The following is a 15,898-nucleotide window of genomic DNA, read 5'->3' as shown; positions in this document are numbered from 1 at the left end:
TTGACCACGAGCCTGTCTGCCACTCTGTACCTCCTGGACTCTGATCTGGTTTTGACCTTTTTGCCTGTCCATGACCATTTTCTTGCCTACCCCTTTGGATTAATAAACATTGTAAGACTCCAACCATCTGCCTCCTGTGTCTGCATCTGGATCTCGCCTTGATAACAACGTATTGGTCTGATGCTGTGGTATGATGGTCCCTGTTTTCCTACTATAACTCATTGCAGGATCAGGGCTAAGGCCGGTTAAGGCTATAGGACCACGGCTAAGGGATTTATAGGCCATTCTCTAAGCAGTGGTTGTAGGGGAGTAGCTGGGCTGTAGCTGGGCGTACTCCCTGCAGGAAATTAAAAGATGGAGCTACTTACTTCAGACTCCCTATACCCTCTCATCTCCTGCCAGTGGGCTAATAAATAGCAAACTATTAGTCTTCAGTTTCCTTCTTCCCCTTGTGTTTATGTAAGGCACTCACCTTGGTACCGAGACCATAACATCAGCCTGTAGCTTGATGTTATATACAGATATATTAAAGAGACCACATTGGGCTGAGTATCTGGATCCACTTTGTACTGCTACAAAGTGCAGTGTAACTTGGTTGCTGTATTTAGTGCCTGTGATACCAGAGGCATACCTGGCCTAACACCACTTTGTGATTCTAGATGCAACAATTTGAAAAGTCAGCCAACTGTCATTTCTATGTTGTGAGTAACCACTCTTTGGGTCTGAAGCTAGTTGCTATAAACGCCCTGCATTAAATGGTATAAATAGAAGTTCATACATGTGTTTATCATTTTCAAACAGTACCGTACTAGCAGGCGTTTGGCTTACCTCTCAAAGGAAGGAACGGGGAACTACAAAGGAGTTCCACAACAAGGATGGTCATCATCTGTCACACACACTGATATGCCAACGTGGCCAATGGCAATGTTATTTTGGAAACATTGGTCTGAGCTATTCAAAATCAAATCAAATCAAATGTATTTATATAGCCCTTCTTACATCAGCTGATATCTCAAAGTGCTGTACAGAAACCCAGCCTAAAACCCCACACAGCAAGCAATGCAGGTGTAGAAGCACGGTGGCTAGGAAAAACTCCCTAGAAAGGCCAAAACCTAGGAAGAAACCTAGAGAGGAACCAGGCTATGAGGGGTGGCCAGTCCTCTTCTGGCTGTGCCGGGTGGAGATTATAACAGAACATGGCCAAGATGTTCAAATGTTCATAAATGACCAGCATGGTCAAATAATAATAATCACAGTAGTTGTCGAGGGTGGAACAAGTCAGCACCTCAAGAGTAAATGTCAGTTGGCTTTTCATAGCCGATCATTGAGAGTATCTCTACCGCTCCTGCTGTCTCTAGAGAGTTGAAAACAGCAGGTCTGGGACAGGTAGCACGTCCAGTGAACAGGTCAGGGTTCCATAGCCGCAGGCAGAACAGTTGAAACTGGAGCAGTAGCACGGCCAGGTGGACTGGGGACAGCAAGGAGTCATCATGCCAGGTAGCCCTGAGGCATGGTCCTAGGGCTCAGGTCCTCTGAGAGAAAGAAAGAAAGAGAGAAAGAGAGAATTAGAGAGCATACTGTCACGGCTGTCGTCGGTGAAGGAGGACCAATACGCAGCAGGTAAGTGCAGGCTCATCTTGACGTTTATTTGTTTTCAAAATGAATACCAAAATAACAAAACACTAGAACGAACAACAACAACAACAACAACAACAACAACAACAACAACAACAACAACAACAACAACAACAACAACAACAACAACAACAACAACAACAACAACAACAACAACAAACAGTCTGGCAAAGCATAAGGCTCAACACAGAACAATCACCCACAAATAACAAACACAAACACACCCTCATATATGGGACTCTCAATCAAAGGCAGATAGACAACACCTGCCTTCAACTGAGAGTCCCAACCCCAATTAACCAAACATAGAAACAGACATACTAGACTAAACATAGAATACCTGAAAACCAAACAGTGCCCAAAAACCCCGGAATACTTAAACCAAATGCCCCTTCAACAAAACACACCACCCCGAACCACATAAAACGAATACCCTCTGCCACGTCCTGACCAAACTACAATACTAATTAACCTTTATACTGGCCAGGACGTGACACATACTTAAATTCACACAGGACACCGGATAAGACAGGAGAAATACTCCAGATATAACAGACTGACCCTAGCCCCCCCGGCACAATAATAATAATCACAGTAGTTGTCCAGGGTGCAAGTCAGTGCCTCAAGAGTAAAACACTTTCCATGCTTCAGATGCCTCCTTAAAAAGAGAGGAAAAACAAATAGAGTCCACGCGCCAAAGAGGTTCTGAGAGTTCAAGAGGCTGCCGTTCGGTTTATGAAACACAGCTCTCCTATGTCGCCGTAGGAAAATGCAGACGATGACATTGGTGACTAGATCTGAAGGTTTAGGCATTTGACTGACGATGTAGTGAGTGATAGGATGCTTTGACTTTCTCCACTTGAACATGTCATATCTTCAACTTGCACTGGGGTTTCTACTGTTTTTTATTTTTTATTTAACCTTTAATAAAAAGGTGTAGACTATGAGGAAATATGTAGATTAAGAGCAGTATGGATGACGTATTGTGTCCTTTCTTTGTCTTCCACAATAGAACACTTAGAATCCAAAATAGAACACTTAGAATACACAATAGAACACTTAGAATCCACAATAGAACACTTAGAATCCACAATAGAACACTTAGAATACGATTCTAAAAACACAGTCCGCAAAGTGTTAACTTGAGAGATGGTACTCATACTTTCTGTGAAACTGATGAGAATTAACTGAATGAACTGGAGACTGATGAACTATGCTATGATATCTTTTATTTTGAATAATGGAAAGTTACAGTACATCTGGTATCAAATGATTATGACCCTTATCTCTCTTTGCAGGGGGGATTCTTTCCAAATCTAAACAAAATTTACTTTCAAGTCAAATGCAATTTCCAACGGTATAGGATCAAACGTTCTGTTGTGGCAGCAGGTCCAAGGAATGTAGATCTTCTGTTGTCCTGGCTTGAATTTGAATGTGTTGTTTTGATACACTGGATGGAGACTAATGTAAAGGCAGAGATTCCTCGTCTTTTTTTCCCATTCTATGAATTGCAGATGAGTTATTTATGACTGTCTGGCCACTCGGTTTGAGCCGTTTGAGTTGGCCAATAAGAGGATTCCTGACAGAGATTAGCCACGTGACTTATGAACCCTGAGCGAACTGCACCTGGTGAACCCAAACAGGAAGCAGAATATTATTGGAGGAAAAGTTAACTCGGTTCAACCTGGTTCTAACCGAGTGGCCAGACTGTCATAAATAACTAACAGCATACGTCCCAAATGGTAGCCTATTCTCTATGCGTCGCACTACTTTTGACCAGGGTCCCTATATAGTGCACTACTTTTGACCAGGGTCCTAATATAGTGCACTACTTTTGACCAGGGTCCCTATATAGTGCACTATATAGGGAGTAGGTTGCATTTGCAATGCAACCACAGTAAAGCTTCCCTTACTGGTCAAAGCTCTCAGTAAAACCCATTGTTCTGCCTCTTGTGGGGCATCCAGGGAAGGAGGCATTAGAGCAGTAACCAAGGAGACTGTGTGATTTTGGATTATATCACAAGGCCTGACAAAATCTGTATTTAGCAGACACTCTTACACAGGGTGACATATAGGAACAATTAGGGTTCAGTGCCTTGCTCAATGGCACACGCACAGATTTTTCACCTAGTCGTTCAGGGATTCAAACCAGCGACCTTTCAGTTACTGGCCCAATGCCCTTAACCGCTAGGCCACCTGCCACAGGGATTGTAGCATTCAAAGCTGTTGGTTTGTAGCCATGATATAAAGCTATTCTGGTGCAACACAAGTAATCACTACAATACAGTCACTTCATCAACTATTATCTTGAAAAGCTCTACAAACAAATGTGCAATTGGCAACACGTTTCCCAACAAAGTTTTCCAACTCTCTATAGCACTGATCGTCTGAATAAACCGTTGAAGTTTATGTCCATTTTAATCTTTCAATGTCACTGCAAGTTCGGAAAATTATTGCCAGACCAAAACAAGTTCCTGACAAGATCGAGCACATCTTTAGATCCCCGCCTATATTAATAATATTATCCTAAATGTCATTCTAAGTTGGATGAATACAGTGGGTTCCTTATGACCACAAACAGACATATGTAGCTCCATCACATACAATGCTCCCAAGGCATAGAACTCTGAGGTGGTAAAGGAAGTGGGATCCAATGATTACATTTTTATTTCTATACCACTGGCCTACACACAATTCCCCATAATGTCATTGTGGAATTATGTTGTAATTTTTTTAAACAAATAAATTACAAATTAAAAGTTGAAATGTCTTTAGTCAATAGGTATTCAACACCTTTGTTATGGCAAGGCTCAATAAGTTCAAATGTGCTTAACAAGTCACATAATAAGATGCATGAACTCATTAATAGTGTTTAACATCTCTGTACCCCACACATACAATTATCTGTAAGATCCCTCAGTTAAACAGTGAATTTCAAACACAGGTTCAACCACAAAGACCAGGGAGGTTTTCGAATGACTCGCAAAGGGCACCTATTGGTAGATGGGTAAAAAAGAAAGCAGACACTGATTGAGCATAATGAAGTTATTAATTGCACTCTGGATGGTGTATCAATACACCCAGTCACTACAAAGATACAGGCGTCCTTCCTAACTCAGTTGCCGGAGAGGAAGGAAATCACTCATGGATTTCACCATGAGGCCAATGGTGACTTTAAAACAGTTACAGAGTTTAATGGCTGTGATAGGAGAAAACTGAGGATGGATCAGCAGCATTGTAGTTACTCCTCAATACTAACCTAATTGACAGAGTAAAAAGAAGGAAGCCTGTACAGAATAAAAATATTCCAAAATATGCATCCTGTTTGCAACAAGGTACTAAAGTAATACTGCAAACATCTGGCAAAGCAATTCACTTTTTGTCGCAAATACAAAGTATTATGTTTGGGGAAAATACAATAAATGCTTTACTGAGCACCACTCTCCATATTTTCAAACATAGTGGTAGCTGCATCATGCTACGGGTATGCTTGTAATCATTAAGGAATGGGGAGTTTTTCAGGATAAAAATGAAACGGAATAGAACTAAGCACAGGAAAACCCGGTTTAATCTGCTTTCCACCAGACACTGGGAGATGAATCCACCTTTCAGCAGGACAATAACCTAAAACACAAGGACAAATCTACACTGGAGTTGTTTACCAGGACGACAGTGAATGTTCCTGAGTGCCTGACTTACAGTTTTGACCTAAATCAGCTTGAAAATCTATGGCAAGACCTGAAAATATTTGTCTAATACTGTTCAACAACCAAATTGACAGAGCTTGAAGAATATTAAATAGAATAATGGACAAATATTGTACAATCCATGTGTCCAAAGCTCATAGAGACTTACTCATTTGTAATCGCTGCCAAAGGTGATTCTAACATGAATTAACTGAGGGGTGTGAATACTTAAGTAAGTTATATATTTCTGCATTTCATTTCAAATACATTTTCCCCAAAAAACTTTTTCAATTTGTCATTATGGGGTATTATGGGTAGATATGTAAAAAACAACTATTTTATCAATTTTGAATTCAGGTTGTAAGACAACAAAATGTGGAGAGGTATGAATTGAGGGCTTGGCATGTAATGGTAGTGTCCATCAGCACTTCTTCACCCTAACCTAACCTAAACGGTTGGTGTTTACATGCAGATGGGTTAGCCAAGACAGTTTGTAGGTCACCACGCTATACACTTGATGATCACAAGGACTTATGGATGTTTTTCTGAACAGATCTCTCCTCACAGAGGTGTCAAATCCTGCCTCCTAACCTTTGTATGTCATGCATGGATGTCAATGGGAAATTTGGCAAAAAACTTTGGTGGAACAATTTTACGGGTCCTTATTGTATTTTAAGCCTGGATAAACCCTATACAGACTGTTTTTTACACAGTATATAGGCAATTTCTCTAAGTTGCTATATTGATGTCAATTGGAAATTCTGCAAAACTGGAAAACAGGATTCACCCCACACTGCCTATGCATATATTCTTTTACTACTGGACAAGTTGATATACCCGCTGTTTACTCTGTATAGGCTATGTGGCAGTGCTTCTATCGCAGGGCCAGTAGACCGGTGGTCTGAAATACGGACCACCCTTCAGTCCCAAATGGCACCCTATTCCCTATATAGTGCACTACTTTTGATCTGGGGCACTGGTCTAAAGTAGTGCACTATATAGGGAATAGGGTGCCATTTGGGACGCACCCTGTGACTCTGGGAGAATACCATGCTGAAGGGGTTGAGAGGCTGTTTTTTCAACCTATTCGTCTTCAGAAAGCTAGTCTCCACCAAAACATTGACATACGCATGCAGAAGTTACTGTAATGTCTATACAGGAGATGAATCAATCACTCATCACCACAAAGAGAGACAACTTGGAGGTTTCCAATCTGTCCATGCTAACAGTGACTTTCAATGTTCATTAAACAGATCAAGGCTAGGAACAGAGTACCAAGCTACATTCCTCACGTCCCCCTGAGGATGGCATGTGTGTCTTTAACAGGGACAGAGAAGACAGTATGTAGACACAGCCCTATTTAAACAGGGGCCTAACATTGACTTTGAGGCAGATATCTGGGCTTCTGTTGATGTTCATGGTGTCACCTGAATGTGTTCTGCATGTGGACTTTTAGCTTACTTAGCTGCACAGCCAATGTCCATATACTATATTTAGACTTTATAAAAAGCGTTTTATGCAGTATATATTTAAGCAATAAGGCAAGAGGGGGTGTTGTAAATGGCCAATATACCACGGTTAAGGGCTGTTCTAAAGCACGACGCAACGCGGAGTCAATATACCACAAACCCCTGAGGTGCCTTACTGCTATTATAAACTGTTTACCAATGTAATTAGAGCGTACCCGTGGTATACGGTCTGATGTAACACGGCTGTCAGCCAATCAGCATTCAGGGCTCAAACCACCCATTATATATAATAGAATATGAGATATGTAATGGGCAGTCAAGAATAGACGTTGTTTGAGGACAATGTAATGGGTGCAATGTGGTTCATCAACTCAGTCAACAACTTGGTAGTGAACACATACAGACTGAGTATGACTTGGTAGTGAACACATACAGACTGAGTATGACTTGGTAGTGAACACATACAGACTGAGTATGACTTGGTAGTGAACACATACAGACTGAGTATGACTTGGTAGTGAACACATACAGACTGAGTATGACTTGGTAGTGAACACATACAGACTGAGTATGACTTGGTAGTGAACACATACAGACTGAGTATGACTTGGTAGTGAACACATACAGACTGAGTATGACTTGGTAGTGAACACATACAGACTGAGCGTGGATTTGAACAACTATTTATTGTTTCAGAAGTATGTAACAAAATATTTGCTATGGATAAAAACAGCATTTTTTTTGTTGCATTGTACAACTAAGCAAAAATGTTTACAGACAACAAGCATCACTAAATTGTACAGAAAAGAATGATAAAAATCGTAAAAATAGCGATAAAGCGAAAAGTAAAGACGATAAAGACCAGAACATCCTTGCGTCAGTGTGCAAACCGTTTATACATACGGATACGCCCCCTTCATCAGGCAACGAACCCTGATAAATTATTTAAATAGCATTTATCTACACAAATCGACCTCTCACACACAGAACAGCAAAGACAGAACTAAACAGAATAATAACTTATTCATTAAAAAGAGCACTGGACAAAGGACATATATGAAAGCAAAAATTCAAATATGTGTAAAAAATGTTTTAATTTTACTGCAGGGGGGTGTTGGATGGGGGGGATTCTGTTTTGAAAAGAAAAGTACTACTATGTACAGACTCATGCTACAGTAGCAATAAGATGTCGATCAATTTGTATTCTGTAAGCATAAAATTAACAAAATTACTTTTTTGTTTGATCAAATGAATCATACAACAGCAATGAGGTAATATTTGTAGATCAAAGAGTTCCTTTGTTTTGTCATCTCTCTCAGAAGAAAAGGCACACAGGTCACATACATACCACACTGATTCAGGAGCCTTCGCTCTAACCATACATACCACACTGATTCAGGAGCCTTAGCTCTAACCATGGCTGAATTCTAATCCCTATAATGGTTTCCTTATAGGGAGAGAGAGGGGGAGAGTAGAATCCCACGTTTGACACCAAAGACACCAGTCTGACTGACTGACTCGTTGGAACACTGGGGGAATCTCTCACGTTCTCAAAGTATTTTAATTGTTTGGTACCTACACTGTAGGCAAGAGTTAATAAATTAAATTTCAAGTGTAAAGCCTCTAAAGATGAGGGAGATCCCCCGTTTTGTAATCTTACACAAAATTGTATCTTTTTAGATTTTGGAAAATAAATACATACTGAATATTTGTAACATTTAATGTTCATAATGACACGTTTCTTAATAGACAGAATGTCTTGGACTTACTGGCTCTGGAAATGCCCTTTTCCACATGGCCCTCCCATGTCCTTTCTTTTCCACATGGCCCTCCCATGTCCTTTCTTTTCCACATGGCCCTCCGATGTCCTTTCTTTTCCACATGGCCCTCCCATGTCATTTCTTTTCCACATGGCCCTCCGATGTCCTTTCTTTTCCACATGGCCCTCCGATGTCCTTTCTTTTCCACATGGCCCTCCCGTGTCCTTTCTTTTCCACATGGCCCTCCCGTGTCCTTTCTTTTCCACATGGCCCTCCCGTGTCCTTTCTTTTCCACATGGCCCTCCGATGTCCTTTCTTTTCCACATGGCCCTCCGATGTCCTTTCTTTTCCACATGGCCCTCTGATATCCTTTCTTTTCCACATGGCCCTCCCGTGTCCTTTCTTTTCCACATGGCCCTCCGATGTCCTTTCTTTTCCACATGGCCCTCTGATATCCTTTCTTTTCCACATGGCCCTCCCGTGTCCTTTCTTTTCCACATGGCCCTCCCGTGTCCTTTCTTTTCCACATGGCCCTCCCGTGTCCTTTCTTTTCCACATGGCCCTCCGATGTCCTTTCTTTTCCACATGGCCCTCCCGTGTCCTTTCTTTTCCACATGGCCCTCCCGTGTCCTTTCTTTTCCACATGGCCCTCCCGTGTCCTTTCTTTTCCACATGGCCCTCCCGTGTCCTTTCTTTTCCACATGGCCCTCCCGTGTCCTTTCTTTTTCACATGGCCCTCCCATGTCATTTCTGCAATGCTAAGATGGTCACTCCCATCTTACCCTGAGTTATACTGTGTTCACTTTCAACTGAAACACAGTATCAATCTAATGCCAGCCATAAAAGCCTACAAGCAATCCTGTATTTGACCAAAAATATTTCGGCTCATTTTAATTTCGGTTTGTTTTCCTTTGTCTCGGAAACACTTTTCTCTAAGGGTACGCATATAGAAGGGTAAAAGCAAGCACTTTCTTCTTATTTAAACACATAAACGTACATACATCCACACAAAGTTTACCGTCCCTCCATATCTTGTTGTTACGCAGCTGACTTTCAATGGCCACAAGCCCTTTCCTTACAAAACTTAAAGTGAAAAAAGTCTTACTGCTTTCTTCCTCCTCTGAGCCAAAAAAAACACTTCCTCAGAGTCGTATCGTTCAGAATCTACATCCTGGTAGATCTGTTTTTTATAAACAGAACATCACATAGTCTTTCTTTGGGACGTCCATTCCAGAAAAAGAGAGATGGATAGAAAGAGAGAGAGAGAGAGAGAGAGAGAGAGAGAGATGTAAAGGTTTGGAAGTGCATAGTCGACTATGGGGAGCCTCTCCTGCGCAGAGCTGAATGAGGTCTTTAAGATCAGAGAGATATCGGCCGGTCGGTGTCGTTGGTTGGTAACGTTGGTTGGTAACATTGGTCGGTCTCCCGTTCAGGCAAAGCAAATGGTTCTCTGTCCAACCAGTGTTAATTTACCCTGAGGCTGACCACACCAGGCCCTACCCCTCGGTCCCACCAGTGTGCGTGCCGCAGAAGAAAGAGGAGCAGAAAAAAACAATCCCTGGACTTTTCATCTGAATACATATTGTTCATATTTATACAGAAAGGTGCATTGTTCCAAGAGCTTCTTGCTCCGTGCAATTATGCATCTGGAAAGAAAAACACAAAGGACACAAGGCTAGGCATTAAGTTAAGAGAAAGCGTTAAGTTGTGGTTAGGTACTTCACATAGGTCGATTGTGAAAGAAATGTCACTAAACAATTGCTGTTGGAGTTATAGTAAGATATAGAAAGTTCCTTGTTCCTTACCTCTGCATTCATACTTGAGGTCTGAGAAGTATACCATCTCTTGTGAGAAGACAAAGAGGCCTAGTCTTCCGCCTGCGTACGTCTTGTCATATATGCTCCCAGAATCAGCCATGATCTTCTTCCCCTCGTACATGACCACTCTGAAACAAAGATGCAATAAGAAGATTTGTGAGATAAACTACGTTACGATACAAACACAGCCATTATGGAAAGTCTATAAGCAGTTTAACCAATGTTCTCCAAGGAGTAAAAAGTTTTAAGTGAAGTAAGTCATGGTGTTTGTGTAGACATTCTCAATCTCATAAATCTCTACCAGGCCAAGGCGTCAGGGTTTACCTGATGTGTCCTGTTCTTGGTCTGTGGATCAGGTGCCATCTGTAGGCTGTGAAGTCTTTCCAGCCAATTTTCTTAGGGTCGTGCCAAAGAGTCTTCACCTACAGAAGAAAGAAGAAACATAGGGTTAAAGTTAGATGGCATAGTCACCCTATACTCCCAATGGTTTTTTCCTATGTGTGGGTATGTGTTCAGGCATGCAAGACGATAGGGGTAATTTCTTACCTGTCCTGGGGTGTTACCAGTGTGCCAGAGAGCATTCCTGAGGTGCTCACCAGGTCCAGTAGTGGAGTTGACCACTTTGATGGACAGTCCTGAGTATCCCTGAGCTTTGGTGGGTTTGTTGTTCCAGTAGGTCTGTGTGATCTGCTTCCACATCACCACGTAGAACCTGGAGCTAGACTGGTAGCCGAACACAAAGCCGGCGTAGTCATCATCTCTCTCTGTGTTGATGAAGAAGGTACCACTGAAGTCCACAGAGTTGAACTCATCAAAACCTGGGAACGGGGAAAAAGAGAAGATGTTAGTGAAAGGATGGTCTTTTTAGTTAGGGTTGGGTTATTTTGAGATGTCCCAAAGCATAGAATCAATCAATCAAGCCATCCACCAACCAGTCAACCAATTAACCAATCCATCTACTCACCCACCCACCCACCCACCCACCCACCCACCCACCCACCCATCCAACCAAACCAACCAATCCAAGCAATCCACTCACCAACAGCAATGCCAGGGTCACAGTTGACGGTCTGGACCAGCTCTTTGCCCTGATGTCTGACCACCCAGTTGGGGTCGATCTGGGACGTTCCCTTGGGGTCCAGAGGAACCATCTGGAACTTCCTGAAGTCCGTCTCGCTGATGTCAAAGTTCTCCGGACACACGTCGTAGATGTCAGGCACATTGTCTTGGTCAAAGTCGTCTTTGCAAGCATCTCCTCGACCATCACCTGGAAGAGATAGAAGACTTGATAAATAACATGTCTTAGCATTAAGTAGATTAACACTGATATCATGCAAGTCCATGGTCATCCAGCCTGGTCTTGAAGAGCTATAGGATGCAAAGGGTGTTTGTTATAGACAAGCACTAACAAAACGGATTCAAGTAACCACCTAATTGTTAAGCCAATTGATCAGTTGAAAAGGGTGCTCAACTCTAAAGATTATGCTAAAGATTTCAGTCTATATTTTGCTTAAGATTTCCTCTCTTCTAGAGCCACTCACCATCGGAGTCGATCTGGTCAGGGTTGAAGGCCAGTCTGCAGTTATCTTTCTCATCTGGGATCCCGTCATTGTCATCATCGTGGTCGCAGGCATCTCCTTTTCCGTCTTTGTCGTGGTCGGCCTGGTTAGCGTTGGGGATGTAGGGGCAGTTGTCCAGGTTGTTCTGGTGGCCGTCTTCATCGATGTCCTGGTTGCTGTCACACTTATCTCCCACACGGTCGTCATCAGAGTCAACCTGTAGAGGTAAATGGAGATTGACGTTAGCATGCCAGCTGATGTTAGCAGTGAGAAGACATTAGATCCACCAGTCTGGTGGACACTGATATGGGATAAGTGCTGTGTTCCTCTCCTAGTTGGGTGAAGTGTCATTAGACACTGATCTAGGATCAGTTTTGTGCTTTCTAAACTAATGGGGAATCCTAGATCTGTGCCTATGGGCAACTAATGGTAGCAATTATGATGACACTTACTCGCAGATGCTCATTTTATTTCCAGCTGTACCAGCTGTTCAACCAATCATCCCTTCAATATCTCCTCCTTTTCCTCCCCCACTCCTCCTCCCCCCATCTTTTCATATTGTACTCCAATCATTTTATTTCCAGCTGTACCAGTTGTTCAACCAATCATCCCTTCAATATCTCCTCCTTTTCCTCCCCCACTCCTCCTCCCCCCATCTTTTCATATTGTACTCCAATCATTTTATTTCCAGCTGTACCAGCTGTTCAACCAATCATCCCTTCAATATCTCCTCCTCCTCCTCTTCCTCCCCCACTCCTCCTCCCCCATCTTTTCATATTGGACTCCAATTATTTTATTTCCAGCTGTACCAGCTGTTCAACCAATCATCTCTTCAATATCTCCTCCCCCTCCTCCCCTTCTACTCCTCCTCCTCCACTCCTCCTCCTCCCCCTCTACTCTTCCTCCCCCACTCCTCATTCCCCCTCCCCCTCTACTCTTCCTCCCCCAATCCTCCTCCTCCTGCTCCCCCACTCCTCGTCCCCCACTCCTCATTCCCCCTCCCCCTCTACTCTTCCTCCCCAATCCTCCTCCTCCTCCTCCCCCACTCCTCGTCCCCCACTCATCCTTCCCCCTCCACCTCTACTCTTCCTCCCCCACTCCTCACCCCCCCCCCTCTTTTCATAATGGACTCCAATCACTCTCACCTCTTTAAACCTGTCAAGATAATTCTGGTGTCGATATTAATCTCCTGAAAATCAACCAACACTAAAAACACCCCTTCTCTCCTCCTCCTCCTCCTCCTCCTCCTCTCTTTTCCCTCCTGTCCTCCTTTATCCTCCCATCTCCCATCTGCTCTGCTAACACCAGTAGGCCTGTCTTTCCACAGACTGAAACATGCTAGACATTCCCCTGCAGACGGGAATCACCTGTTCCTGCTGCTTGGCAGGACTACACACAGTACAAAGAGTTTTTACTGTCTCGCACGAGGAGAGGGACGGCGGGATGGAGGGAGGAAGGAGGAAAGAAAGGCAGCGATGGAGGGATGAAAAAAAGCGGTAGGGAGGGGAGGGAGGACTGGAGGGAGGACTTGGAGGGAGGGACTGGATTTGTGTATATTCCCATTTCCCCCTAGATGAATCCTGTTGTAAGATACAGACTAGTGTGATACAGTCTAGTGAAACAGTCTAGTGAAACAGTCTGGTGAAACAGTCTAGTGAAACAGTCTAGTGAAACAGTCTAGTGAAACAGTCTAGTGATACAGTCTAGTGAAACAGTCTGGTGAAACAGTCTAGTGATACAGTCTAGTGATACAGTCTAGTGAAACAGTCTGGTGAAACAGTCTAGTGAAACAGTCTAGTGATACAGTCTAGTGAAACAGTCTAGTGAAACAGTCTAGTGAAACAGTCTAGTGAAACAGTCTAGTGATACAGTCTGGTGATACAGACTAGTGTGATACAGTCCAGTGAAACAGTCTAGTGAAACAGTCTGGTGAAACAGTCTAGTGAAACAGTCTAGTGATACAGTCTAGTGAAACAGTCTAGTGAAACAGTCTAGTGAAACAGTCTAGTGAAACAGTCTAGTGAAACAGTCTGGTGAAACAGTCTAGTGAAACAGTCTAGTGAAACAGTCTAGTGAAACAGTCTAGTGAAACAGTCTAGTGATACAGTCTGGTGATACAGACTAGTGTGATACAGTCCAGTGAAACAGTCTAGTGAAACAGTCTGGTGAAACAGTCTAGTGAAACAGTCTAGTGATACAGTCTAGTGAAACAGTCTAGTGAAACAGTCTAGTGAAACAGTCTAGTGAAACAGTCTAGTGAAACAGTCTGGTGAAACAGTCTAGTGAAACAGTCTAGTGAAACAGTCTAGTGAAACAGTCTAGTGATACAGTCTGGTGATACAGACTAGTGTGATACAGTCCAGTGAAACAGTCTAGTGAAACAGTCTGGTGAAACAGTCTAGTGAAACAGTCTAGTGAAACAGTCTAGTGATACAGTCTAGTGAAACAGTCTGGTGAAACAGTCTAGTGATACAGTCTAGTGAAACAGTCTAGTGATACAGTCTGGTGATACAGTCTAGTGATACAGTCTAGTGTGATACAGTCTAGTGAAACAGTCTAGTGAAACAGTCTAGTGAAACAGTCTAGTGATACAGTCTGGTGATACAGACTAGTGAAACAGTCTAGTGAAACAGTCTAGTGATACAGTCTGGTGATACAGTCTAGTGATACAGTCTAGTGTGATACAGTCTAGTGATACAGTCTAGTGTGATACAGTCTAGTGAAACAGTCTAGTGAAACAGTCTACAGTCTAGTGAAACAGTCTAGTGAAACAGTCTGGTGAAACAGTCTAGTGATACAGTCTAGTGATACAGTCTAGTGATACAGTCTAGTGAAACAGTCTAGTGAAACAGTCTAGTGATACAGTCTAGTGTGATACAGTCTAGTGAAACAGTCTAGTGAAACAGTCTAGTGATACAGTCTGGTGATACAGTCTAGTGTGATACAGTCTAGTGATACAGTCTAGTGAAACAGTCTAGTGAAACAGTCTACAGTCTAGTGAATCAGACTAGTGATACAGTCTAGTGATACAGTCTAGTGATACAGTCTAGTGATACAGTCTAGTGAAACAGTCTAGTGAAACAGTCTAGTGATACAGTCTAGTGTGATACAGTCTAGTGAAACAGTCTAGTGTGATACAGTCTAGTGAAACAGTCTAGTGATACAGTCTAGTGATACAGTCTAGTGTGATACAGTCTAGTGAAACAGTCTAGTGAAACAGTCTAGTGATACAGTCTGGTGATACAGTCTAGTGTGATACAGACTAGTGAAACAGTCTAGTGAAACAGTCTAGTGAAACAGTCTAGTGAAACAGTCTGGTGATACAGACTAGTGTGATACAGTCTAGTGAAACAGTCTAGTGAAACAGTCTAGTGAAACAGTCTAGTAAAACCCGTTACAGTTACCCATTACAGCTACCCGTTACAGTTACCCGTTACAGTTACCTGTTACAGCTACCATTACAGCTACCCGTTACAGTTACCCGTTACAGTTACCCGTTACAGTTACCCGTTACAGTTACCCGTTACAGCTACCCGTTACAGTTACCCGTTACAGTTACCCGTTACAGTTACCCGTTACAGCTACCCGTTACAGCTACCCGTTACAGCTACCCGTTACAGTTACCCGTTACAGTTACCCGTTACAGTTACCCGTTACAGCTACCCGTTACAGTTACCCTTTACAGTTACCCGTTACAGTTACCCGTTACAGTTACCCGTTACAGCTACCCGTTACAGCTACCCATTACAGCTACCCATTACAGCTCTCACACAACAGAGTGTTCTTCTAGAATGACAGACATGCTCCACCAGACAGATGTATGCAAATAAGAGGTGTTTGTGACAGTGTGTGTGTGTGTGTGTGTGTGTGTGTGTGTGTGTGTGTGTGTGTGTGTAAGTACACACACCTGGTCAGGGTTGTGTTCCAGCGGACAGTTGTCACACATGTCTCCCACACCATCCAGGTCAGTGT

The 15,898-nt window shown here is 42.8% G+C and overlaps 1 protein-coding gene across 2 annotated transcripts in view; it reads right to left on the bottom strand.

Moving 5' to 3' along the window:
• Positions 1 to 1,269: 1,269 nt before the first annotated feature.
• Positions 1,270 to 15,898, bottom strand: part of LOC106608163 (thrombospondin-1) — a 25,705-nt gene continuing 11,076 nt past the window's right edge. The window contains exons 16-22 of one of the 2 annotated variants that reach the window (XM_082977055.1): positions 15,834 to 15,898; positions 11,909 to 12,143; positions 11,407 to 11,634; positions 10,914 to 11,185; positions 10,692 to 10,789; positions 10,356 to 10,495; positions 1,270 to 1,532 (exon numbers count right to left, since the gene is read on the bottom strand). The exon at positions 15,834 to 15,898 is cut by the window's right edge and continues 54 nt beyond it. In XM_082977055.1, the coding sequence (XP_082833181.1) occupies positions 1,489 to 1,532; positions 10,356 to 10,495; positions 10,692 to 10,789; positions 10,914 to 11,185; positions 11,407 to 11,634; positions 11,909 to 12,143; positions 15,834 to 15,898 (1,082 nt within the window). In that variant the 3' untranslated portion in view covers positions 1,270 to 1,488. Of the gene's footprint in view, positions 1,533 to 7,457; positions 10,197 to 10,355; positions 10,496 to 10,691; positions 10,790 to 10,913; positions 11,186 to 11,406; positions 11,635 to 11,908; positions 12,144 to 15,833 lie in introns of those variants that run through there. The other variant, XM_014205935.3, reaches the window with a different exon arrangement.

The sequence above is a fragment of the Salmo salar genome, chromosome 06 (assembly GCF_965601325.2).
Source record: "Salmo salar chromosome 06, fSalSal1, whole genome shotgun sequence".
Classification (NCBI taxonomy): Eukaryota; Metazoa; Chordata; class Actinopteri; order Salmoniformes; family Salmonidae; genus Salmo; species Salmo salar.
This window is presented reverse-complemented; position numbering and strand designations above follow the sequence as displayed.